The sequence below is a fragment of the Lethenteron reissneri genome, chromosome 7, assembly GCF_015708825.2.
Source record: "Lethenteron reissneri isolate LAM-NWPU_2019-01 chromosome 7, ASM1570882v1, whole genome shotgun sequence".
NCBI lineage: Eukaryota > Metazoa > Chordata > Hyperoartia > Petromyzontiformes > Petromyzontidae > Lethenteron > Lethenteron reissneri.
The window spans coordinates 1,170,968-1,190,848 of NC_083785.1; the positions used below are offsets into that span (position 1 = coordinate 1,170,968).

Here is a 19,881-nt window from a genome sequence, read left to right on the forward strand (position 1 = left end):
CGCCCGGCTCGTGACAAACGCCGAGTCCTTGAAACTCGCGGATTCCGCGCACGGCCGCGTTGCTGCACAGCACAGAGCGGCGGCGTCGTCGCCGCTCGTGGCTTGCCGCGGTTGCTGCCCCCCGGGAGCGGCAACCTCGCCGGTTCCTCCGGCCGTGTTGAGGACTCGGGTCTAACGGCCGCTGACTGCGTCGTCTAATCCACGCCATCTGCGTTCAAGCGACACGCCGCAGGTCGCAGGAGGAATCCGCGTCCACGCGAACAGCAGCAGCAGCAGATGCTGTCACGTGAAGCACAGGTTACCCACTCACTCAACAAAAAACTCTCCGGCGGTGTGCAGAGAGACTGCGGTCACCCAGAGGGAGAACCGTGAAGCATGCAACGACTTGACGCGTGATTGGCAAATATGCATGTGTGTATGTTGAACTTCTTTGGCACCGTACGTAACCAACCATGCTAAGATGAAGGGCAATGTGTCGTCACAGCAGCGTTGGTGCACCACTCCACAACCCCTGACCCAATCACGTGGCCCAACCGCCTCAATGTACAATTACAACTCTTGCTCGACATCAACATCAGCCACTCGAAGAAGTAGAAGAAGAGGAATCTAAAGATGTCCAGTTGGGGAGAATTTTCAACAACGGCTATCCGTGGTGCCCCGCGACCGATGTACAGAAATGTAAACCGGCCAACCTGAATTGTGTACATTCTAAACAGGCGGCTTGTGCCGTGCCACAGATAACGTATCAGATTGTAGGTCACCTTTATGAAACGACGTTAAGCCAGTTGAGTCGAAGCGTCACGTAACACGTCTGGAGATTATGGTCCGTCCTGTCAAAAGCGATTGATTTTGTCTCGTCACGGAGCGTTTCAAGCAGCCAAACAGTGCACGCGTGCGGCCCGTTTGGCAGATCCACTGCCAGGTGAGGGCTTCCCCACGGCGTGCGGGCTGCGAGGGTTTTTTGACCATACTTCACCACGCTGGTCAGTGGGGCTTGGTGGAAAACGAGGGTGAGCACAGAACAACAGTGGACTTGGATCCCGTGCCCTCTGTTACCCACAGTGACCGCTGGATCTTGGTACGTGCGTACGTACGTGGTGGTCACCCATCCAAGCACCTGTCAGGCTCAAACAAAAAACCTGCTTAGCGTCCGAGATCTGACCGGAGAGGGCTCGCGTTGCGGGTGCTGCTTCGTATGAATGTCAGAGCTGTCCGGAGGGAATCCGAGGGCGAATTTGTGGTTGGGAGACCTTGTGGCCCGCACCTAGAGAGACGCCCTACCTTGGTTTGCGTGGGTCGTGTGTGTGTGTATACATGTACGTACGCACGTACATATTTTGCACTTCTTTCGCACCCGTACGTAGCCAGCCGCGGCTAATCGGAGATGCGAGTCCCGAGCCACGCGTGTTTCGAGTGCAGCGGCGTAGGACACGCACGGCGTAGGACACGCACGGCGTAGGACACGCACGCAGGGTACTGGGCAATGGAGTTTGGTGTTCTGTTTAAAATTCCCACACCAGAAACAATGAGCGTTACTCTGCGAGAGCGCGGAACGCGCGCGACAACTAAGAAGCAGAGAACTGTGGGAGCACCAGGCCGGCTCTCTTGAGTTGCGTTCCCGACTCGGCAACCGCCGCACCTGATGCCTCTGCATGTACGCTGAACTTATTTCGCACCGTACGTAGCTAACCGTGCTAATCGGAGGTGCGGAGGGAAGAACAACAATTAAACATAAAACGATGTTGAACTAAAATAATAGATATGACTGCTCAATACGAGCTATTCATGCTTTGAGACTTGCTTTGCCTTTGTGTTCTTTACGTTTGGCGTTCTCTGGTCTAACACTGGTGAGGCAAGACGATAAAAGAGGCTGTCTCTGGTGTAGGCCAATCCGTTTTAAATACAACGCATAGCCTATCAAAGCACAAAACGCAGTTCTAAAAAAATTCGTTTTTAATCTAGAGGATTTAAACGTGCTGAGATGGGTGATGCGGTGCAACGGTGCGGAACTGTTCTGCACCGCAGAACGCATCGCTGCCTATGGCCGCACTCCCGCCACTCACTCACCGGCAGTCAGTCACCTCCGTATCACTCTTCTGTCGCTACTACCCTGGTCGCTGTTGCCGTGAACTTCACATCGCTGATTCTTTCAGCCGTGCTGAGGAACTCGGCCTAGCAGACTGACTGTGTCATCTTCAACCACCACCATGGCAGGTCACAGCAACACACTCAGTTACCCACGCACTTGCTCACCCACCCACTCACCCGCCCACCCACTCACCACACTGCATGTTAAACACTTTTCCTCCTGCTTCTTCCCTCGCACTGCTCCACTATGGAATCCCCTCTTTTCCCAAGCGCGGAAAACAATAAGCGAAAAAGTGTGGCACTCTTCTCTACTACAACCTTCAAAGTGCAGTTTGTTGCTGGCCATTCGATGTTTTGGGCGTTTGGTCCCGTGCTCAGGAAACCGTGAAATTACTCCTGGAAATCTGTTCTCAGTGTGCATTTATTTTCTCTCACTTTCCTTTTTCTCACTCAGTTCCGAGACCCCTTCGTGTTTCCTCCCCTCAACCAACAATCGTCGAGTTTATTTGTTTTGAGGTGTACAGTAACGGCGCTGTGAGCGTCTTGTAGAAAGTCGCTTTATTCATGAAAAGGCACGACAATTGTCATTGTTAAGAAGACCAAACACCGTGCGTGTGTGTGGATGTGCGTGCGACGTGTGGGGAGCGGTGGTGTAGCGGTTAGCGCACCGTGCTACGAACCCGCCGACCCGAGTTCGATTCCCGCTCACGGCCAACATCAGTGATGATAGTCTGAACCGGTCCTGGGCCACCCCTAGGTCGACTCAGCCTCAAATGAGTACCTGGTGCAGTGTGTAAACATGGACACTGGGGAGACAAAGGCGGTCGGGCGTGGTGTTGGCCACCCACCCCCTTGTGTGGACTGTCGGCCTTCATAGGTGCTCGCTAACAGCACTTGCCCCAACAGTCTGTTTAGGCGATATGGGGGATCTTTGTCTTTGTGTGTGCGTGTGTTCCCGTGCATGTATGTGTGTAGTGGGGAGCGGTAGCGTAGCGGTTAGCACGCTGAGATACGACCCGAGTTTGATTCCCGCTCACTGCCAACACGAGTGATGATTATTTGAACCGGTCCTGGGCATGTGGGGAGACGGACATGGTGTGTAGGACCGGCGAATCAGCTAACGCGGGTCCAGCTCGCCGGCTTGTTGCAGTGGGGGGAGGGGTGAGGAGGGGTTCGCGGTTCGATTCCAGCGGCTGCCCCTGATTAATACGGCCATCGAACTTAAACGGCCGCTGCATCGCACGCCACTTCCACATGCGCTTATGCGTCCGTTGGTCGGACACTGATGCGACTAGGCCATGAAGAGCGCTGTCTCTGGTGTAGGGCAATCCGTTTCAAAGACAATGCGATCTATTACCAGAGTTTGTTTTCATGTTCACCACAAGTATATGTGTGGCTAATGCAGACTTAACTCCTTGCAAAATATATCTATTTGGTGTTTGAGCATCTTAACACCTCCTGTTTTATTGCCAGAAAGGGTAAAACCTATTCTTATTTTTGGAACGCTCTTCCTTCCGACATTAGGAAGCCACTGGAGCTACGTGTTTGTTCCATCATTTTGATTGTAAAACTTACTTCTTCAGAACTGGTTTTTATGTTTAGTTTAACACGTAGGCTTTCGCGACCAATATCATCCATAATACAGGTTTTTTTGGGTTAGATCACGTAAATATGTGTCGTTAAACCCGCCACCACCCGACACAGCCAATTAATAAGGTTTGTTACGTGAACAGAACGTGCCTATTCGTTACTAGTGCAGTGTAATAGCGCCGGCTGTTGGACAACAGCGGCAGCTGTGGTGGACAGACAGTGCACACGCCGGTGAGCGTGAGCACGTGGGTGTCGGCAGAGCGGAGGAACTCGGGCAAGGGTCACGGAGGACCCCATCTGGAAGCCCCTGGACCTACTGGTGTGTTCGAGAAGGGAAGCGCAGTCAGGGCGGAGCCAGGCCGCGCTGGGAGAATAAAAGGAGCCGAGGGCTCGAGGCTGCCGGTTCTGGGAGTGGACTCGTTGCTGTCGTCTCGTCGCTGTCGTCGCTAAACGTCTCCGCTAGATATTGCGCTACGAAGGATAGCAGTTGGCTATCTCAGTCAGCGCCGTCAGTGTTGGACGGCTCGTGTTGTGTACAGGCTGAGTTGAGCTACTGTGGAGATTGTGCGGACGAGACCGTGAAAGTTGTTAATGAAGAAAGTGCCTCCTAGAAACTCTGTCTCTGAATCGTTGACACTACACTAGTACAGCACACCAATTACAACTAGCTTCATCAGGCGACAGCCAGATTTGTGGAGAAATCCTCCTGTTTAGTTCCTTAAATAGAGGGGAAGATGTGATGGCATCACTTGTGAGCACTTATTGAGCCAAGTGGGGGGGGGGGGGGATTCATGAATGCATATAAATGACAATGGGTATCCATTGCCGGTTGGGTTATTTATATGGTAATAAACGTTCATTATGCATGCGCATTATGCAAGCCCATTCTTCTTGCACCTCCTGTCGATCGTGTGCACTAAAATAGCAGTACCTGTTATTGTGTGTAGTTTGTTGTCCTTCCCCCCCGCACCTCCAAAACATTATACATACGTACGTGTGGTAACCGTACAATACTGTGCCGCAGTGGACGTTAACGATCCCGTGGCGCCACTGTGCCCCAGCATCATGGTGTCTGCATTTGAATGACTACCCACAGATTGCTCGATTAGGAATCTCCACAGCGATCATCGCTCCCGGACTGCGAACACTTGGCAGGATCCTCACTTAAAAAGAGCCAGTGAGGCTCGGTGAGGTTGTCCAGGGTAGACCGGCATAGTCGTGGGAGCACAGTAGTCCCCCGGTTAACAGTGACATCGGTTCATGGTTTTTCGGTGAACGTTTCGCCTCCCATAGTGACCCCATGGTTTCGACTAACGTTAACATTCTGACTGGTAACGTTTTTACGTTATGCACGCGGGCGCCAATTTTGGCCAATATGACTGCTCGTAAGTGGGGCTGAGCCATGTCCTCAGCCAATCAGCGACGCCCATTCATGACCTTTTAGACCTCTACTGCCTTGGTTTACATTACGTGTATGTTTTGGCAGTGGAAACAGCTCTCTTGCAGACTCAGTGATTTCTTTAAACGTATTTTTCAACTTACAAGTGAATTCGATTAAGAGTTATTTTGGTTAACAGTACCTTTCGTGGAAACGGATTAAAAAAGTTCAACGAGGGACTAGTGTAACAGAAACAATAATACCACACGACCCCAGTCCTGGTGGCAAAGTGTACATGTGAAGAGACAAGCGGGTGCAGCATGTTCCATCTCCGCGTGTGCACAAGAGATCAAGTCCCAGTGGCACAATAATAAAATAATCAAGATTTACAGCCCTTTGTCAATGCGGGCCTGCACCGCCTTTGGAATCACCGTCCACTGATGTTCGTCCTGTTCGAGTTAACCAATGAGTTAACCTCTGTGCTACCGCTCCACCAAAAAATACAAACACAGACGTCCTTTGTCAATCCACTGCAGGATCAAAGCCTCACCACTCGGTGTCATCACGGGGATTGTTGGACCATTCTTCACCATTCAGTGTGGGTTGCTTAAAGAGGGCCCACAGGACACAGTCAGATAGCACTCGCCGCTGACATTAGTCATATCTGTGAATCGAACCCCCATGTCACTTGGTTTGTAGCGCCAGTGCGCTAGCCACTGTGCCACCCCTCTCCCTAAACTTTACGCGACTGTACACGAATTCCAGAACGGGGTGGGTTTTCCTGTTTCCCAAATTAAACTCTGGCAAATCAATTTCTATTTATTTTCAAAGTACGAAAACATTCAGATTGCATTTGACATTTAAAGCAATGTTATTTTTATACGCATAGTGGAGCATTGTTAACGGCTCTATTCATAATTTAGCATCAATTTTCGTGTCACTTTGCGTCAAATGTGAAGCACATACGGAGTATGAGAAATTATGGTAAAAAAACACCATTTATATACAAATGCTGATTATAATTACGCGTGTATTAAACAGCATACTGCACTGGTGGCATGTAATTGACATTGAATGTAGCTTTTTCCATGCTTTGCATGTCACTACAACCTCAAGACGTGACATAGTTGTTTAAACTGTAACTGCAGTTCTGCACTGTGAGCCAGCGATTGACACAAACACGGCGGACAATGCGCTGCCGCAGTATTCGCTGCACGTGTGCTCCCGTACAGGTAACAGGACCCGCTGATTAACTAAATAAATAACAAGTCCGATTTCACAAAGTGTACGCTGCGGTGTTGCTGGACTGTGGCGACATGTTACCCCCCCCCCCCCCCCCCGCTGCTGCTGTGTTATGATCGCTGGGCAATTACCACCACCGCCACTACCACCGCTACTACCACCACCACGCCATCACCACCACCACCACCACCACTGCCACCTCCACTCCTAGTGCCACCTCCAATGCCACCACCGCTACCACCACCGTCATCACCACCGCCACTGCCATCACCACTGCCACTGCCCACACTGCCACCACTACCACCACCGCCACCACTACCACAACCGCCACCACTACCACCACCGCCACCACTACCACCACCGCCATCACCACCACCGCCTCTGTCCTCCCAGGCGGTTGCCGAGCGAGGAAGCCAGCGGCCGCCCAAGAATGCCCCCCTTTGTGCGCTGGCTCTGCCCGGCCGACTCAGGGGATGGGAACGCTCGCGCGTCAGACCGCACAATCGCCTAATTATGGTGCCGCGCAGGGGGCCGTTGACGGTCGGGAGCGGAGGGGCCCCGGCGCTCACTGGAGTCTGACTCCGGGGTTGCGCACCCAGAACGCGGCGCCGCGAATGTGATCGCGATTCGCTGGCGGCTCTGCGCTCGCGCCCGAGTCTGAGCGTGTCCCTGTCTCTCTCTCTCTCCGTGGTCGTGTAGATTTTATCTCCTGGTTCTCTGGTTTTCCCCCCTTGACATTTAGAAGCATGCATTTAGATTCTTTTGATTATTTTGTTGCTATACATGTCCCAACGATGGGCCACTTTTGTTGAGCGGCTATCATTTGTGGCCAGCCACGTTGCTTCTAAAAAATAATAAATAAGTAAAATAACATTTTAGTTGTGTTTGTATGTTTTTGGGTGATTTGTTTATCTTTCTTGTACTTTGCACGACTATCGTGTTTTTGTACTGTTTGTCGTTGTGACGTTTTACCCGCTCCTACTGGACTTATGCTTTAAAAAAGAGCTTTACGGCTCATCGGATTCCTCAGGGGTAAATAAAATATTCCGATTCTGATTGTGACTGCAGAACCTTCTCGCTCACAAACATCGCAACTGAACTGCTAGCACGGGGAAGGAATATTGATTTTGGTACGGTGTAGGGGAGGGGGAGTTGGGGGGGGAGTGAATCTCAGGCTTGCTCAATGTGGTTGCCATTTTCCCCATCCATCTTTGATGGCATTTTGGGGATAGAAACGCTCAGCCTTTGAGCGTGGCTGTGAAAAGGGAGCATTCATGCATTTGGCTTCCCGCACAGAAAACAGCCGCAGCACTCAATCAATACTTTGTTTCTTACTCCCACTCTGGCCATCGGAAGGAATTTGCAGACTTTTTGTTTAAGGCCGCGCGATTGCAGTTTTGTCAAATGAATTTCCCAAATCACGAAGACAAGTCAGTTTTTTTTGTTACCCTAAAGTTACGAGTACAGTTATGAAAGTGCCGTCTCAATGTGGATCCACGAGCCTTGCTCTACAATGCCGGAGAACGCCTACCATTCTGTTTCCTCTGTGCAGCACACCTTGGGGGGAGAGAGAGGAATGCTTTCCACCGGTGATGGAACATCGTTTTGGAGGCTCATCTGGAGTATTGTCCTGTCAACTGATATGTAATCCCTTCCCTCCGCTATTGTAAAAACTCGGGCTGTAGTTGTGCAGCTCCCGGCCTGGCAGCCAGGCTGCGTCTCGCGTCTGTCTGGTCTCTGTGACAATGCGGTGGTGCAGTGGTCAGGGCGCTGTCCAACGAACCCGGCGACCCGAGTTCAATTCCTGTTCACAGCTACCAACTCCAGTAACGGTTTTCCACCTTCGAGAGCGAGCGAGCGAGCCAGCGGTCAGCGGCACCAAACTCCTCCCCAAATCTCTGCGGTCCCCTATATATGAAGGTGTTTTCCGCCTGTCTGCACACGCGTGCCGTGCACGTCACCGCCGTGTGTACATGCCAGTTGGGGCGCGGTAAACTGCGCTGTGGCTTGCTAAACACAAATCGCCCGGCCTGCAAGAGCCGGGGATGGTTGGGGTATAAACACGAAGGACGCAGCGGAAACCCTGCGGGCCCTTCTGTAGAGGGCAAGGGACCGCGAGGGGAAGCCCTGTTGCCAATATTGACATTGACCACATCGTGCATGCTGTTTAGAGTCTAGAAAGCATGGACATCACGGACCGTGGTGCCTGGCGGTGGGTGGCTATGCCACGCCTATGATTCAGCAGCGGTTGGATGCGAGGGTTGGTGGATTACGAAAAGATTTTGTGAAACTTCCTTTTCGGTGGGTGTATTTTTTTTTACAGCAGAATGTGGCCTCCATCTGACTCATCTCTATGGGATGGAGGATTGCCTTTGTATGCGTGGGTTGTCTCTGGCTGTTGCGGGTTTCTCCCGCATGAGACGTTAGTGGAAGGCGCCTTACAAATAATAACCGGCCTGGACCGTCGTTTGGCGTTCTTCTCTGGTCAAACATTGGTGCTGAGACAAGGCCATGGAGAAGACTGTCTCTGGTGTAGGCCAATCGGCGAGTGACATCTGAACCGGTGCTGGGAGAAATATCGCAGCAACGCACGGTGACCAGCGCCGGTGAAAGCACTGTCCGGACCACCGCCACATTGACTGGGACGAGAGGGGGAAAGACCTCCATCACTGGACAGCGAGCGCAGTAGCAGCAGCAGCGCATCGACTTAAACTAACGTTGGTCATTGTCGTTATAGCCCCGGTGTTTCTTGTTTTGCCACGCTCAACCCACCACGGTTTGCGTTTGATCATTAAAACCGAAAGACGATTCGCGGGAACAACGGTGAAGTGCATTGCGGAGACACCTCTCAACAATGGGCAGTTTCAAGGGTGATTTATGCGTCCCCGGAGCCAAGTTGCTCATCCTCTCTGGAATACAAATTTGCCAACGGAAGACCCACAGGGGGGGGGCGGTTTGTGTGTGGGTGGGTGGGTGGGTGTGTGGGTGGGCTGTGGGCTGCACTGCGTGTTGCTGTCCTGCAAAGGAACACAATGCGAGGAAGTTGCGAAGCATCCATTTGTCATTCGCCTCACTGCCACTTGACCCTGTTTGTTGGTGCTTCTGGGCCAATAGCCAGGCCGATTATAATAATAATGATGACTTACATACCCAGTAAGCCACGTTGAGTTTGAAGACCATTTTTTCAGCAGGGCCCTGTTATATTGGGATGTGCGTCCGATACTAGTGACATTGTGCGATGTTTTAACTATGGGAGGACAACACCGGAGGTGCCCAGAGGAAAACCCGACGCGGAACAGGGGAAGAACATTCAAACGCCACACAGAGCAGGCACCGGCCAGCGATCCGACCCAGGTGCTCTTTGCGGCGATGCACAAGTCTACCGTGCCACCCTGCCGCCCGCAAAGTGAACACATTCCGTGCCACCGTTGCGTGTAAAAACGTGACGGTGGTAGTTGCGTTCCTGAAGAACACCGGGACGGCCACACTGAGATGGCATGAAGGCAACGGTCTACAACTCAGAAGATACATTTGGCGAGGATATACACTCACTGAGGCTGTTGCAGCGACACTAGAAAGTTAGATGGGAGATATAACGGCATAACAAAGACAAAGATCCCCCGTATAGCCTTAACAGACTTGTTAGCGGGCACCTATTAAGGTATTGACGGCACACGAGGGGGTGGGTGGCCCGCACCCACCCTTTGTCTCCGCAGTGCTGATTTTTACACACCGCAACAGGTATTTATTTAAGGCTGAAATGATCTAGGGGAGGACCCAGTACCACTGTTGTTGGTCGTGAGCGGGGAATCAAACTCCGGGTACGTGGCGCTCTAACTGCTGCGCTCCCTGCAGTGACGCGAGCACGTGCGTTTGGCGCAGGCAGGGTGTGGGTGGTGAGGTCAGCGTGGGAGCGCGTACGGCGCCCCGTGACGGTGCAAGCCACTCAGAAATGTTAACTACCTCACCTGGTATGCAGGAGGTCGTGGGTTCAATGCCGACCCTGACACCTGTTGTATATTTGGTATCTGCGTGCCTCTCTCCCCTTGGTCACGTGGATTTTTCTCCGGTTTTTCCCTCCAGATTTAGAATCAACGTGTCTTGGGATGCTATAATTGTCCACGTGATAAGCCACTGCGTTGAACTATCATTGGGACATCTTTGAAAACTGCTGGACGTCTGTGAAAAAGAGACTCATAGCTCATCAGATTCCTTCATTATAAATACATATTCTAATTCTTATTAGTGGCCAGGTCGCTTCTGAAAGAGAGCTATATAGCTCAGTGGGCCTCACCTGGTAAAATAAAATAAAAATAGGTTATTGGGGGAGAAGCCGTGTCTCTGCACCTCGAGAAACGTAAATCGTCTTGGACTCGAGCGGCACCAGCGGCGAGGCTGCTGGTAGCGTGGATTCCCGCTTTGAAGTTTTAAACGGGGCCCGGCCGTGACTGCGAGCTAACGACAATTGACCCCCCAAGCCGCGGCGTGGGGGCCGCCGTGCAGCTTGACTCCCCCATAACCCGCTCGAGCTGCGGGGGTGGTCCAGCAGATGGGGAGTACAGCAAGTAGGTTCCCTGGGTGTTTTCGTCACGCCGCGCCTCTGTTTCGCTTCGCGCGTGCGAAGCGCCGCGCGTAAACCTGCGACGGATCGTTTGGTGACGCTGCGTTGTGGCAGCGGTGCACGGACAAGGCTTTTGTCTGTGGCCCAGGCAACCGTTGATATGGCCAATTAAAAAAATGTGGTCATCAGAAAAGATGTTATTATCATGTAAATTCCCATACGGCCCAATCCACTGTGCCTCTCTTCTGGCCTCTCCATTTTAGTGCTGTGAAGGAGGAGGGCCATCGCCCAAAACCCCCACACATTTCAATGCTGAAACTTTCTGAAAAGAGTTTTGAGACGGCGATGCTTTCTTTAACAATGTACTATTTTAAATGAATTTCCAAAGGGCATGGATTGTGTGCGTTTGGCACTGTTACGGTGAATGCTGAACTGGTGCACTGCTGTGGTGGGAGCTCTACCCTAATTTATTTTCACCCATTCCTGAACAAACCCATTTCTGGTGTCGTGTCAATATTTCCGTGTTGTCTGACCCACGGTAGCACTGCTTCTCACCCCGTAGAGAGACGGTAAACACGAAGAGGTCAGCGGCTTCCCTCTTGCGCTCACAGCAATTAGGGGCTCATCTCCAGATTACAGCCCTGAGCTTTGACTGGAAACTTCACATTCCTTTGGCAGTATATAAACAGACAGCTGCTGGTCACCTTTCAAAAAATGGTATGTTGAACTTCTTTCACACCATACGCACGCTCATCGGAGGTGCAGGTGAAGGACAACAAACTAAATACAAAAAGCAGTCCTAAAGAAATTAGGCTTCCATCTAGATGATTTGAAAGCGCATAGCTCCAGCGGCTTCCAAATATCGGAGGGAAGAGCGTTCCAGACGGTCGCAGAAGCGCATCTGAAAGCACGCGATGCGGTGACCATTGTCTTTGTTCGATGACGAGCCAAAAGTGACCGAGTTTGCCTCAGCCGGTGCAGGTCTCCGATTGCAGCCCAAGTGCCCCACCGCTGTGTCACCACCCAGCTGGATTATGCAAATGGGAGCATTTACGAATTCTCCCCTTCACAGGGAGAGCCAGGCAGGCATAGTAAACGTACGCAAAGAGTCCGTGCTTCTCAGGTGGGAGTAACAAACATTGGACCTGACAAAACTGTTACCTCTTAAACAACAAAAAAAGAAGCCTTCATTTATGTGATGGTCGTTTCGTGCAGTCATTTGAAATGCTGCGAGAATGCACTCCGGAGGCACAGGATATGGTTTTGTCTTTAGCACCACGAGTTAATGTGACCACCACAGCCTACCTGGTTGGAGTCACCACGTGGTCATGCTCGCTTAGCGGATGGATGTGGGATCGTTTAGGGCCACAGAGCGCACTCCGTACTAAGCGTGCGCCGGCATGCCACCAGGCTCGTGAAGTCATTTCCCCTTTTGGACCAGTTGGCTCCAACGCGAACGATGACGAGCTGCGAAAGAATGCGTTTCAGCGCTTCCACAAAACCTCAATTTTCGGTTTAGCCTTAATTCCCTTCATCTTGCCTCGCACAAACTACCGTGGTGAGCAACTCACCTCTGCAGCTGCAGGGTCATCTTGCATGTGGCTCTGGCGTGAGAGGCGTCTTGAGGTCGACCTCTGGAGTGTTCTCCACCGTGTGTCTCTGGCCTCTGTCGCCTCATGCCGTGGGAGGACTGCCTGCTCTACAATGAGGCTTCACACTGGACTCCGAGCTCATCCCGCGTCGTCGCGTCGTTGGCGCAAGCCTCGCTCGGCCGTCCCCGCTCCCCGCGTGTTGTACGCAATGAGCGAGCCAGGTCGGCTCGTCAAGAAGCAGCTGGAGACGCCGTCGTGTGCGGAAGAGGCCTCGGGCGACGCTCCGGCTTCGCTTCGCACCTCTGACGCGTGTTAGCGGCTCACCGCGTGAATCCTGCGTACACTATAAGCCTACACTTTAATCATTATGAGCACAGCACCGAATGCACTTTCACAATCGTATCACAATCGAGGGGCCAACTGGTCCCCCTACAATCTCAACGAGGCAATTAATCCTTTGTGGGAAGTCGACATTGGATGTCCTTTGATTGTGACTGTCCCTGCCATAAGAATGTGGAATTTGCACTTTCCTCGCTCAGGGCCATCAATGAGTACTACGCCACTGCGTGAGTGCCACCCCACTCACGACCTGCTTGTAACACGAACACGTTCCGTATGGGTGTAACCAATGACGATACAATGCAATATATATATGACCATATTCCCTGCTGTGTGAGATTATGTGCAGAGGATGTTAGTGAGATGGAGTTGACGAAAACAAGTGTTGTGCTTGGGTTCAAGTTCTAATAAATGAGAGTCTGCACCTGACGAATGTCTTGGTGCAAACAGAGTTGATACAAGGATTTTATAATAATGACAATAACAGGCAGAAATCGCAGTGTTTTGTGTATTCAGATTTCAGCAGAAACTGCCTTTACACTCACACGCGAGTCAGGCTTGCTGCTTAGAAATGAATCATAGTTCAAAACGCGAAAAAAGTTTCATGACTTCTCATTTGTGGCCCCTGTGTTTGTGACGGATGACTAAGCCAGACTCATTCCTTTCTGTCCATTCGCTGCAAAGAGTCTTAACATGTGAATGCTTTACCATCACTGTGAACCAGCTCCGAGAAATATTACCCAACAGTTTCCCTCAAAACGGGATGCTCCGTCGTCTCAAGGGATTTTGCACCGGTTGAAAATATTAAATTAAGAAAGAAAGACATACACGTGACAGCACGCGGACGGATTCAAGACGAGCTCTTTGTTGGGGGAGAAATAATTTTGGGGGCGCCGTGGTGGCGAGATGTTAACTACCTCGCCTGTTATACAGCAGGACTTGGGTTCGATCCCTACCCCTGACGCCTGCTATATGTTGGAGTTTGCGTGTTTCTCTCTCCCCGTGGTCGCGTGGATTTTCTCTGGGTCCTCCGGTTTTCCCCTCCACATTTAGAATCAACATCACGCGTTTCGAGTGTTTAGCTGCGATAAAATTGAATGTGATGATGATGAGCCACTTGGTTGACCTGTGATAGCCAGCGGTCGCTTCTGACAAAAAGAGTTACGTAGCTCGGTGGGCCTGACCTGGAAAAATAAAAATAATACTCCCACTGAGTTCGAACGTGCGACGCGTGCCGACGACGTCCGTGTCCACAATCGCGGCGTGCGTCGGGAATTCCCGCCGTGTCCTCGCGGTGTGCGCGCTGCAACGCGGAGGGGGCGAGCTCCCCGAAGGAGCCGCGTCTGGCTGCGCGAACGCCGTCCGCCGGCTTCCTCCTCTCCCCTGACCGCCCCCACCGCCCCCGGAGCTCCGTGCGTGTGCGTTACCCAGTGGCCCGTTGCTCCGACGAGACGGACGTCGTCAAACGGCTCGGGACAACGCCCCTCGGGGCGTTCGTCGCCATCGTCAAAGTGTTTAAGCGGCGCTTAACCCCGCCGTGTTCGCTGTCTTGTCGCGTTAATGGGCTGTGTCAGGCGCGCTGGCGGCATTTTTTCTCTTTAAAAAAACGATCCCTCCACCTGCTTGCGGAGCTCATGGGAATGTGTAACGTGACCCCCGCCGCATTGACGGCTTTGCGTAATCGCACCGTTGCAAGGGGTCTTAACCTGATTCGATATAAATTGACTCTGTTCGTTATCAGACGCGGCGATTGACGACATTTGTTCGGTTTAAAAATAGATACCTCTGAGTCATTGATTGGGATTTTTTTTGTAAGTGGATTGGAAACTAATTTCTTCAGAACTGCTTTTTGTGCTTTAGTGCTGCTGTACTTCCACCCCCGTACCTACAATTAGCACGGTTGGCTACGTACGGTGCGAAAGAAGTTCAGCGTACATACATACATAGACTCACATAGAGACCCACAGATTCACACAGAGACCCATTTCTTTAGAACCGCTTTTTGTGTTTAGTTTGTTGTCCTTCCCCCCCGAACCTCCAGTTAGCACGGTTGGCTACGTACGGTGCGAAAGAAGTTAATCGTATGAGAATAGGTTTTCCCCTTTTTTCTGCCAACAAAACAGGAGTTTAGATGTTAAAACACCAAACTGAAACCTTTTACAAGGAATCATGTCTGCATTAACCACAATGCCTGTGGTCAGAATGCAAACAAAAAACACACTCTGATAATATATGCATTGTCTTTGAGAGACAGCTTTCTTTGGAGGCTAGTCTCACAAGTATTGTGTTTAAAGCAGACGTGATTCTTTGCAAAAAGGTTTCAGTTTGGTGTTTTAACATCTTAACACCTGTTTTGTTGCCAGAAAAAAGGGGAAACCCTATTCTCATATTTTGGTACTGGCAAAGGAGGTCCCATGATGAAGTTAATCGTACTCACACATACATACGCACGGCGATTAGAAGACGCGGAGGGGATGTATCTCAGACGGTTGAAACCTCGCGCGTTTGCATCGGTTGGTAACCATGCGGTGGTGGTGTTGTTGTTGTTGTTGTTGTGCAGACTGCGTGGGCACTGAGAACAAGATGAGCCTCCTGGGCAGTGCCGAGAAGCAGTACAACACCCTGCGGAGCATGTACACCAACTGCGAGGTGGTCATGGGCAACCTGGAGATCACCTACATCCGGAACGGCTCCGACCTCTCCTTCCTGCGGGTGAGCCAGACCAACGGCGGCCCTAAATAGTTTAGGGCCACGGGCCCAGACCACGTATATGGCTTGTTCTTCTTTTTCTTTGGCAAAGCGAATAGCAACTCTTAACTAAACTGAACTATATATTTTTGTATTTTACCAGGTAAGGCCCACTGAGCTGTATAGCTCTTTTTCAGAAGTGACCTGGCCACAAATGATAGCTCAAAGAAGTCACAGCTAAATACACTAAACGCATGCAAACTCCAAATATACAGCAGCAGGCATCAGGATCAGGATCAGGATCAAACCCACGACCTACTGCATACAAGGCGAGGTCGTTGACATCTCGCCACTTTTTGAAAGCTACAAATAGTGACTACGGTAACATGCGTGCGTCGGTAATTCGGAAGAAGCCAGCGGTCAAGCTGAACAGCGAAAGATTACATTAACCTGCACAGGGGGCAATCAAAATAAAGACGAACGGAGAGACCCAACTCGGGAACACAAGCGCAGGATGTGGTCAGTCGTATAGAGAGAGAGAGAGAGTAACAACAATCGCCACGCGAGATCCACAGCCGGCAGCGGTGAGATGCTGGGTGAGAGTTGAGAGAGCGGAAGAGAGGGGCTCTAGGAAACAAGAGGAAACGCCATGAGAGACACAGGGAGAGCCAGGAAACACAGAGAGAGATGATGAAGAAGAGTGGTTGGAAGAGGCAACACGTTGTTAGGAAGCCACTGGAGCTATGCACTTTTTTAATCATCTAGATTGAAAACTCATTTCTTTAGAATTGCTTGTTGTTGTTGTGTCTTAGTTTTGTTGTTATTACCCCGCACCTACGATTAGCACGGTTGGCTACGTGTGGTGCGAAAGAAGTTCAACATACGAAGGAGATTGAGATGAAAGACACGTTTTTTCATGAGGGAGATCGGGGGAGAGAAAGAGTTTTAAAATAGACTGGGTTGAGGAAATAAACAGGGAGACGTTAAAATCAACCATTTCGGCAAGCGGCAGTCACAGAGACAACGTAAAAGAAAGATACTCGATGGGTAGAGCTCTAAAAAGACGAGGAAGAGACACGTCTCTATATATGTGTGTGTGTGTTGAACATCTTTCGCACCATACGTAGCCAACCGTGCTAATCGGAGTGTGTGGGTGGGGGGAAGGACAACAAGCTAAACACAAAAACAGTTCTAAAGAAATTAACTTGCAATCTAGATGATTTAAAAGTTTATAGCTCTAGCGGCTTCCTAATATCAGAAGGAAGAGCATTCCAGACGGCTGCAGAAATGCATCTGAAAGCACGCGACGCAGTGACCATAGTTTTCTCGATGGTTAGACGCGTGTAAGAGAAGAGGCATAGGGAGAGAAAAAATACGTAGAGACAGAGAGAGTGCTTGTGTCTTGGCTGCGAGCTGGAAGAGCAGGGATTGTGGAGCTGCGTGGGGTTTTCGGGAGCTGGTGGACACAGGGGCCCTTCACATTGAATTCCATTCCTGCACCCGCACGAGGGTCAAACGTTCCCCTTTGTCGGAGGCGTCAAAGGCCCTTGTTTCAGAACGGGCCCGCTGCATGTGCAGAATGCCTTGGCCTGTAATCATGGTGCAGTGAGTACAAATAACTCGCACGTGTCACTCACGTTATTGCATTCATTCATATTTTAATGTTACTGTGTCCGTGGTTTTGCATCAACGCCGCTGCATTATTGTTTCTTAAACGTATTGTGCCTTTGTTAGAAGGTTTATTGGCAAAAAATAGTGATTGCGTCCGATGCAAGTCCACACCACGGTGGCGAGGAGATGTCATCTCCCTCGCCTGGGGCGCAGGAGGTCGTGGGCTCGAAGCCGGACCCTGGCGATGGCTGTTGTTGTACGTTTGGAGTTGGCGTGGTCTCTCTTTCTCCCCGTGGTGGTCGTAGTGGGGGCTGTTCGTCGGGTTCCTCCGGTTTTGCCCCCCTCCTCACACATTTTGTAGTCACTTTAAGATGTTTCTTGTTCATGGTTTTGTTTGTTGCGGTTGCACCCGAGTCAAGAGCCGCATGGCTCACAGGGTAACACCTAATACATTAAACTGAAAACAACTGAAACATTGAGAAACAACGTGCGTTCAGATTAGTTGGTTGCGACTACAAATTCCCACGCGTAATGATGATATAAGCCACTTCAACGAGCCATAGTCACGTGTGGCCAGATTACCGCTGAAAAAGACCCAATAGCTGAGTGAGCTTGACCTGATGAAATAAAATACTTTCGTTTTTATAAGTTCATCATCATTATTAGTATACAAATTGTTTCTAAATTACTCGGTTATCAGCATCTTTGGTTCATACGATTCACTTAATATTTTGCAAATTAAATAAACGGATCAAAGTATGTTTTATGCATTATAAGGACTGTACTTTACTGTATTTTTGGCCTTTCTATGCCCATGCAAACGTAACCACATTGCTCTGAACTTTGCCAAAATCCCTCAGGGGAAAAAAACATACGTGTAAGTACCTGAGCACATACCTGAATTTAAAAATTAAACGTGCCTCAGAGTAATTTTCGATTTATGAGATGACATTTTTGTGGTGGTGACGCTGCTGCTGCTGCATTGGAAGTGGTGCACAAGCACAGAAAACAACAACAACAACACCACAACGCATTCGTCAACAATAACAGTGTGGCCTTACAAGGAATTGTAGATACAACAGGTGATGTTACAGGCAATGGCCCTTCTTCTTAGCACTCGGATGGATGAGATATTGCCCAAAACATTGCATATTAAAGCATTCCCTCGTTTGTCGCGAGATACATTCTGGGGATGCTCGTGACGAGCGAATTTCCCACGATATTGGCGCACCTGAAACAAATAATCTATAAACAAACAGGAAAGGTATCGACGATATCTCTCATCACTTTATCTCATCATATTCTCTCTCATCACTTTATCGCTCATCACTGTATCTCTCATCACTTTATCTCTCATCACTTTATCGCTCATCACTTTATCTCACCATATTCTCTCATCACTTTATATCATCACTTTATCTCATCACTATAACTCATCACATTTTCTCTCATCACTTTATCTCATCACTTTATTTCTCATCACTTTATCTCATCACTTTATTTCTCTCGATGCAGTCGTGTAGAGTTCCAGATGCGATTCGGATAGCCACGTTCTTGAAGAACGAGGGAATACTGAATATGCAGTTGTTTCCTCCTTTTAGGGCCACAGTGTTAATGCAAAATGTACATAAGGTAGACACGTAGGCTTTCGTGACCAATATAATTCATAATAAAGTAGTTTTTTTCTTATGAAGAGACGATATGTCTGCATAATTCGTCTTGAACTAGTTACCTTGACCGTTTAAATTCCTCGACTTCTCCACAAGTTGCTGGAGTCGCGGCGTCACTGTCGATCGCTGTTTATCACGTAGTAGTCGTCGACTTATGCGACCGATAACATCCGACATGAACGTTTCTTTGGTTAGATCGTATAAGTATAAACGTGTCGTTAAACCCGCCACCACCCGACATGGCTAATCAATAAGGTTTTTCACGTAAACAAAACGTGTCAATTCGTTTCAAGTTCAGTAATTAGAACGCCAACAACAACGAGGCTCATCAGGTGACAGCCAGAGAATTGTGGACAAATCCTCCCTCCCTCTGTCGTTTCCGCCGTTCGCGGCCGCTGTGCGGTGTGCGCGGGGGTGCTCCAGACGATCCGGGAGGTGTCGGGCTACGTGCTCATCGCGCTCAACGAGGTGGACCACGTGCCGCTGGAGAACCTCCGCGTGGTGCGCGGCACCCGGCTCTACGACCAGCGCTACGCCCTCACCGTGCTGCTCAACTACAACGACTCCGTGCCCGAGGAGCGCCTCGGACTCAAGGAGCTGCGGCTTACTCGCCTCACGGGTAAAACTAAAGCTGTTTTTATTTTTATTTTGCCAGGGGTAAGGCCCATTACTGGGCTGTGCACAGCTCTTTTTCAGAAGCCAGCTGGCCGTCACAAATGATAGCCCAACGAAGTGGCTTATCATCACGTGGACATTTATAGCAGCAACATACTCTGAATACGTGATGTTGATTTTAAATGCGGAGGGAAAAACCGGGGAGAGAGACACCGCAAACTCCATATATACAGACATCAGGGTCGGGATCGAAACCACGACCTCCTGTATACCAGACAATGTAGTTAACATCTCACCAGCGTGGCGCCCACTCGCAGGTAACATAATCACGGGTAACGCCTTCCCGGATAACTCCCTCGACGGCAATGCCCTCATGAGCAACGTCTTCGCGGGTAACGCCCTGACGGGTAACGCTTCGCTGGGTAATACCGCTGCTAGATAACATATCCTAGCCACCGTGTCACCCACACGAGTCGGAGGGATTGGGCACAGATCAGCTGTGACTGT

The 19,881-nt window shown here is 50.3% G+C and overlaps 1 protein-coding gene across 1 annotated transcript in view; it reads left to right on the plus strand.

Annotated features, from left to right (window-relative positions):
• LOC133358769 (receptor tyrosine-protein kinase erbB-4-like) overlaps positions 1 to 19,881 on the plus strand; it is a gene marked incomplete at its 3' end in the record, with an annotated part of 114,514 nt that overhangs the window by 37,512 nt on the left and 57,121 nt on the right. The window contains exons 2-3 of the mRNA XM_061577213.1: positions 15,351 to 15,502; positions 19,183 to 19,378. Coding sequence (XP_061433197.1) covers positions 15,351 to 15,502; positions 19,183 to 19,378 — 348 coding nt within the window. The remainder of the gene's footprint in view (positions 1 to 15,350; positions 15,503 to 19,182; positions 19,379 to 19,881) is intronic.